The 7,247-nt window shown below is 42.7% G+C and overlaps 1 protein-coding gene and 1 pseudogene across 1 annotated transcript; both read left to right on the top strand.

The window, feature by feature from the left end:
* Positions 1-318: 318 nt before the first annotated feature.
* Positions 319-3,366, top strand: LOC119356595. The gene is made up of 3 exons (XM_037623575.1): positions 319-677; positions 811-1,037; positions 2,727-3,366. Exons 1-3 carry the CDS (start codon positions 410-412, stop codon positions 3,171-3,173), a joined length of 942 nt encoding a protein of 313 aa, XP_037479472.1. The 5' UTR covers positions 319-409; the 3' UTR covers positions 3,174-3,366.
* Positions 3,367-4,480: 1,114 nt separating this feature from the next.
* Positions 4,481-5,011, top strand: LOC119352073 (annotated as a pseudogene).
* The last annotated feature ends 2,236 nt before the right edge of the window (positions 5,012-7,247 follow it).

The following is a 7,247-nucleotide window of genomic DNA, read 5'->3' as shown; positions in this document are numbered from 1 at the left end:
TAACATGAAATCTAGTTTTGAAGATCTCAATTCAAGTAATCCAACGGTGAAAACGATTCGAGATTTCGACGCATGGTTAAAAGTTTTTTTTTTTGAATAAATGAATCTACGAAAAAAGAAAAAACTTCCGGGTCACAACAAATGGCGCTCATGCAGCGCGCCATTTGTCCTAAGGCCTTTCATGTTTAGACTTCCTTGACGCTAGTTGGGCCGCAGGCCCGTTGATCTGATCGGCGAATTTAATGGGCCAGCTTACGGCTAGCGAAAAAGTTTACTGGACCAGCGCTTCTGGCCCTATCCTTTCCGCCGTGCACCTCGAAAGAAAAACTACCCCGACTCCGACACCTAAAAAAAAGACCTACCCCGACCCCGCCGCCACACCCGACCTGCTTTTCCGACGCCGGCGTGGATGGAGGCGGAGGCAGAAGAAGCGAAGGCGCCGCCGCGGATGAACCGCAGGCAGTGGAGAGCCGCGAGGGGGAACCGCGAGGACAAGTGGACGAGGAAGCGCCGCCTGCTGCTGGAGGCGAACGAGGAGAAACGCCGGGCGCAGGTGGCCGCAGAGGCGGCGGCGGACGCGGCGGAACGTGAGGATGAGGAGGCCGCCGTGGCGATGCGGTACCGCGACAACTGGATTTCGACCTTCTCCCGCTTATGCGGCTCCTACGAGGAAGCCAGTAAGCATCCGTCTCCGATCCTCACTCCTCTGATCCAAGCCACCTCGATCCCTCTTCTTCTTCGATTCCGCATATGACTAGGATTTATCATCAAATCATGGACGAATTGCTAACCTGAATTTTGATCGTGCAGCGTCTATAAAGCCAATGCGATACACCGACGAGCCGCCACCGCCCTTTGCCGGCGTCGGTTATGCTAATGCCGTGGTCATCTTCTCGGTGAAGGTGACACAATTAGATGATAGCCTGGATTGGCCGCTCGATGTTTACGGCATCGTTGCCGCACGGGATTCAATTGACCGCAATCGCAACCTCCTCTTCAACCGCACCAGAGACAATTGCCAGAGGCTCACCTCATGGGTATGTCCTAGATGAATTCTTAGTTGATGCTATATAATCTCCACAACCATATGCATGCTATATATGCTTATGTCCGGTCACTGCTAATTTGCTATAGTCTGCATATTTTTGTTGGTGATTCATAAGATATTTCAACTACCAATTCTAGACACCGCGGTTAGATCAACTGACGAACTTCTTTGAAATCGGTATCTTTCACATGATGACCAAACTCTCTTACTCCCTACTAGTTATAATTACTTTTGTTGTTCAAAATACAGTATTTTTGGTTGAATGGAACATCACAGATAGCTGAGCCTGTGCAAAAACATGCATGGAAGAGAATAGAAATGATATATGCATATCTGAAAGGAAAAAATTAGGTGTGATAGTGATGGGACTAACCAAGTACTACATTAGTCTACGCTCATCCAGCAATGCTGTATACAGTGACTTAGTATGATAGATGTTGATAATAACTGAACTAACCAAGCACTACATGTACGGTGCTTGATCAAAAGTTATGACAGCACTAGGCTGCTGGTATCTGTGCTTTCCATGATGCATGGTAGTTTTCGATTTTTTTAATTTACTGGAATTACAATGCTGTATGGTACAAATGACATACATAAGGAAGGTTCTTTTAGTATTAAGTACTATCTATGATGAAGCATTGTAGTTTGAGTTCGAGTCATGATGTTTTGAACATGTCCTGTATACACTGGAAACAAGGGGTACACTAGAAACAATCAAGCAAGAAGTATAGTTCAGAAATCAGCTTATTTCTGATACTCCCTCCGTTCTAAATTACTTGTCGCAGGTATGGATGTATCTAGATGTATTTTAGTTCTAGATACATCAATTTCTGCGATGAGTAATTTGGAACGGAGGGAGTACATTTCAAGCGCATAGGTGGATCTTTTCTTTCTTAAACTAGTGATAAAGGATCCAAGTCTATAATCAATAGCTACCAGAATTATTTGTGTCCGCCTATTTTATTCCTTTTCATGCAGACTGCAGAAAATATATGTTTTATCCATATAGAAAAATTGAGTGTACGGAGTGGGGCGTAACCAAACACAAGTGTAGCTATGTTTTCAAATAAGAGGCAACTAGTGTTGTTGCAATCAGACCTCGCCCCCAGCTTACCAGCCTTTTGGGCATGCCCTGGTTGTATTTGTAGCCTTTTTTGCAAATACAACAAGTGTAGCCTTTTTGTAACCAAACGTAACATTTTCTGTATTTGTAGCGCATGAGGCAAACATGCCGAAATTCCCAGTATCTCAATTATGTGAATGTTTTTGCAACTAAACGTCCTATGTAAAAAGAGACAGCCCTCTTATTTTTCTATCAGATTCGTTTTTGTTCCTTCTAAGTTCTAACAGACATTAGATCCCTGGATGGTATGATTTTTGTTATCGGATTTGTTTTGGTTCCTTCCAAATTCCAAGACAGATTAGATCCTGGATGGTGTTATTTGTCGCTTTCAATCTAGTTTCTAGTTGCTTGCTATGTCCTGTCTGATTAATAACGATAGGCATCTGAGATACTTTATTGTTCCATAGGGATGATGATCAGTACAATTCATGTTAAATGTCTTCATTCTCACTATAGAACAATGACGCAAGTGACATTTTACTGAATTTTCATGTTTGGTTATCTTATCCACTAGAAAGCCAAATTTGATTATTTTGAAACATCATAATGCAGGATGCCTCTCTATTGTTGACCGGTCCAAGTCGTGCTGTTGTGATCGTTGATCCTGTCAACTACGAGGTTGAACTAAAAGTGAAGGGTGACACGCCGTCTGAAGATAAACTCTTAAGCCTTCTAGTCATCGAGGACAAGTACTATCTTCCTGGTGATCGCCGCCAAGGAGTTCATTGCCACACTTACTCTTCTAAGCTAAGCACAGTGGAGGTGACGGTTGGCCATCTTGCAAAGACAGTAGAGGCTACTATCGCTGTCCAAGTTGTTGAGGGATCCTGGCCAACTGGCCAACTGGCCATCACGGTCGATTTGCTGCACGTATGGCCAGTCTCGATGATCTGGAGATGGTGCTACTTGATTCTCAGGATGGCATGGTGTCTGTTACTAACGATGGGGCAATTGAGTTTTCACGATGTGTTGTTTCTGTCGAAGCGGATGGAGAGCTGACACTTGGTGTGGATGTCTGGCAAGGTGATGGCAAGGCTGTGAAATATCAAGTAAGATTTGTACCTGGAAAAGCAGGTAGAAGTGAGGATATTTGTGATGTCGGGTTTTGTAAGATGCGATTCACTGTTGCTTGGTCGCTTCTTCTGAACTGGTGACATGTAGTAAATCAGTTTGGCATATGTGGCGTTGTTTATGTGTTGCTCCTATAAGGTGTATTGTTTTCGATGCAAGTCAACCTTTCAAATGTTTGGCCAAGATTATAGAATAAAATAACAACATCTGCAAGACCTAATAGATAAAATATGAAACTTCTTTTCATGATGGATCAAATGATTAAATTTCGTATTGTGGATATTGATTTTTTTTTAAAACTTGGTTAAACATGCACTAGTTTGACTTTTGAAAAAACAAATACAACTTATATAAAGGAACGGAGGAGTATTATCTAATTTGTGGCCTTAAACGTGTACTGTTGTTACTTTGCTGTGAATGTTGTAGAGAATACCTCTCTGGAAACTAGCTAATGGGTCTATTTGAAAAGCAGGGAATTTTGGAGCAAACGGTAAGTGCGTTTTGTCGAGCTAGGATACCGGACGACGAGTTTGAGCTATGCCACATTCTCATGCATGCTAGTACAAGGCAGGTCTAAATCTCATCAAACTGAGATGCACTTTATACAGAAGAAAAGGTTGTACAAAGCACTGATGTTGACTGGAATAGGCAAGGCCTGAAACATAATCCCCATTTGTACTGTTATATGTAGAGTCAAAGCCAAATCCTCTCAAGTTGCTCAAAGAATGTGTTCTACTACGGTTTACTCCCTCCTAGCAAAAAGAGGAATTACGTATGGCGTATGGCCATGCATGTACACTCAATATTTCTAGTGTCGCTAGGTGGTCTACGGTTCTGGATGTAATTTTTATTATTTCTAGTGTCCGTTGTACTACCATGATTGAAGATGAATAGATTGAAAGTTTTTTCGCAAAAAAAAAGAATAAATTACCGATTTGAATCCAGAAATCACGCGCGTGAGTTTAATTACTAGCCAATCGGACGACCAGCGCACAGCTTATCGGATGGTCGATCGTGGACTAATAGGAAGGGAAGCATAATTCCCTGTATCTCTGGAAGTAAATAAATTATGCTCTTATTTACTGCAAGAAATCAAACCCTCCAGAAACCATTACAGCAAGAAATCAATGCCTGCCATTTCCCTCCCATTTATCTCGACGACGGTCTTGCACATATATACCATCTACAGTACACACAATCCCGGCCGCTTGCTACCAACACAAACGTCGAAAACCATGGGGCCTTCACGATCCATCCCCTGCCTCGTCCTCCTCCTCGTCATCGCCTCGTCCAGAGCCTCCGTCTTAGAGGACACGTGCAAATCCTTCGCCGCCGGCCACCCGGGCATCGGCTACGACTACTGCATCAAGTTCTTCCAGGCCAGCAAGGACAGCGCCACCGCCGACAAGCGTGGCCTGGCCGTCATCGCGTCGAAGCTCGCCGGAGCGGCGGCCAGCAGCATCGTCGACCGCATCCACGCCCTCGTGGCCTCGGAGAAGGACAAGCGCATCCAGATGGGCCTCGACGACTGTTAGCAATTGTACTCGCAGGCCGTGGACGAGCTCGATCGTGCGGCTAAAGGCGTCGCGGCGGGCACACCGCGAGGCAAAGCGGACGCGGCGGCGTACGTCAACGGCGCGTTGGGCGCCCCCCGCACCTGCGAGACCGGGTTCGAGGAGACGGGCGTGGAGTCTCCGCTCGTCGCCGAGGACTCCGAGTTCACTAAGGAGGTCTATATCACGCTCGATATAGTGCACTCGTTATAAGTAGCTTGATTAGAAGCGAATTAGTCCCTCCGTTTCAAAATAGATGATCCAATTTTATATTAACTTTGTATTAAAGTTAATACAAAATTGAGTTATCTATTTTAAAACGGAGGGAGTATTTTTTAATTCATCCGTTCATCTGGCCATTTGGGTCAGAGTTTTCTCATGAAATTATCATGTGGCGATTTTTTTAAATAGCAATAACTAACTGAACGTCGCACAATCTGCTTGTGATCGCGGTGATCATGGCCTCATCGGGATATTCACACATCAGTCTAGACGATAATACTATTCATGAGGGTGTAGTGGCACCCGGGAGCTGTTAGACATTTCTCTAGTACTAAGCTCTCAGGGATTGAAACGTCTTGGTGCGACAGGCTGTGGTCGTCGCTCAATTGGTCAGTTCGTTAGAAGGTTGAGAAGTGTACAAACATATTCACTTGGGAGAATGGTTTCGGAATTTGTCAAGGAAAATCCAGATGGGGAGATGGACGGCGTTACCAGCTGATGCACGAAATGCTTGAAGGTTCAGTAGAACTACATACTTCTTGTTGCCCCATTTCGTGATGAGCAAATTTAAGATAGTCAAGTTAATATGAGACATCAATTTTTCCCAATCCAATGGGTCGAATGCGTCTTACCTCTTGGCAGGTAAGAATCTATCAATTCCTTTACAAGGCCAAAATAGAATTTGCACTTTACATAAACAAGGAACTAAATGATTACATCTTAAAGTGAGACAATAAAAGAAAAGAAATATCATTATACTAATTGCAATCTGTTCTCTTCCACTTTTAGCTCTGTTACATCCTCGCAGATTGAGCTTTATTTTCCATGCCCATTTTGATTAAGCGCCAAAAGGTTCGTAAAATACATACGCACATGTAACCCGGATAGCACATTTGTCAAATTACTAATATTTGTTTAATCTTCTCCCAACCTTTTTCAATGATCATTTCTTGAGCTGATACAAATAATATATGATACTCCCTTTATTCCCTTGTACAAGGCCACAAACTCAGATTATAGGTACTATCAAGGTAAAATTTAATGACTATTTGGTAAGCCAACTTTTCTTTTAGTTAACCGGGATCATTAGTATACGACGCTTTCATGCAAGGAAGGAAACGGAAGGAAGTAGCAGAGTGTCATTATGATTGCATGCATGCAAGTATTAAATAAGTTGCTAGTACGAGAAAACATTATTAACGTTTGCCTCGATTATGTTGCTGGTCTTGTATAGATGCAAAATGTATTTTTCATAGTGGCCTTGTATAAGGGAATGAAGGGAGTAATGTAAAGTGTGAAAAAAAATATGTATATGATGGTTCTTGAAGGATGACAATTAACTATACCTTTCAAGAAATGAGATCGTGGTCTCTATGAAAGAATATATTTTCTTCTTCCAAAAACAAGTCTTATGTATGTGATGAATCATGAGAATTTATACCGATATTGGCGAAATGATTGATCCATTCAAAAGATTTCCTTTTAGCAAGTAACTTGCCATAGTTGAGAAAGTTTACATGTCCAGACTTGCCCTTGACCAACGAACAGTTGAGATCAAATACTCCTCTTACATCATAGGAGGAAAGAGGGACCATCTAAAGCATTTGGATTCTTTCATGATTAGAAATCGCTTGGCATTTATATTGTAGACATTAGCTTTGCCGTTGTCTCTTTGTGCTTGTGGTGTGCAGGGTAAACCAGACAAATAGAATTATTTTTTCGGTACAAAACAGAGCGCAAGGCGAGGATGCGGCTCCTCCACATGAAGGATCATGGTTGGCATGTTAGCATATTCAGTAACAAACACAGCCAGCCTCTGTCTTCAAGTCGTCAGGATACAAGGCAGAATTCACATAGTCAGATCAGTCCGGTTCTTATGAATTTCATCAAGAATCTCAGGGAGAATAACATCAGCCTCAGGAAGGCCTTAGTAAGGTACACAATATTATCAATGCAACACGTGGAGATCAGACCGGCGCACCGCTCCGTAAGCAGAATTTAAGGTATCTTTGCTCAAGGATAGCCCAAGGTACAATAACGGATGACATGGATAAGACTGTCAACTTTTAGAAGATATGAAGTCTGTTGATCCGAACCTGTCGGTACACGTTAAATTTGATCAGGAAGGTTCCACCAAGTTTGTCTTGTGGTGCACAGGAAAAAACAAACGAGATTATGTATGATGTATGTGTTGGAAATATGAGCAATTTACTGAATGATTTTATTA

This window comes from Triticum dicoccoides, chromosome 2A (assembly GCF_002162155.2).
Source record: "Triticum dicoccoides isolate Atlit2015 ecotype Zavitan chromosome 2A, WEW_v2.0, whole genome shotgun sequence".
Taxonomy (NCBI): domain Eukaryota; kingdom Viridiplantae; phylum Streptophyta; class Magnoliopsida; order Poales; family Poaceae; genus Triticum; species Triticum dicoccoides.
Note: the sequence above shows the minus strand (reverse complement) of the source record. Positions and strands in the feature narration are given on the sequence as shown.

Bases quoted from the DNA above. Each gene is read 5' to 3' on its own strand.
- LOC119356595 (XM_037623575.1), top strand. From the start codon at position 410: ATGGAGGCGGAGGCAGAAGAAGCGAAGGCGCCGCCGCGGATGAACCGC. The intron at 678-810 runs GTAAGCATCCGT...TTGATCGTGCAG, and splicing joins CGGCTCCTACGAGGAAGCCA to CGTCTATAAAGCCAATGCGA. The intron at 1,038-2,726 runs GTATGTCCTAGA...ATCATAATGCAG, and splicing joins GCCAGAGGCTCACCTCATGG to GATGCCTCTCTATTGTTGAC.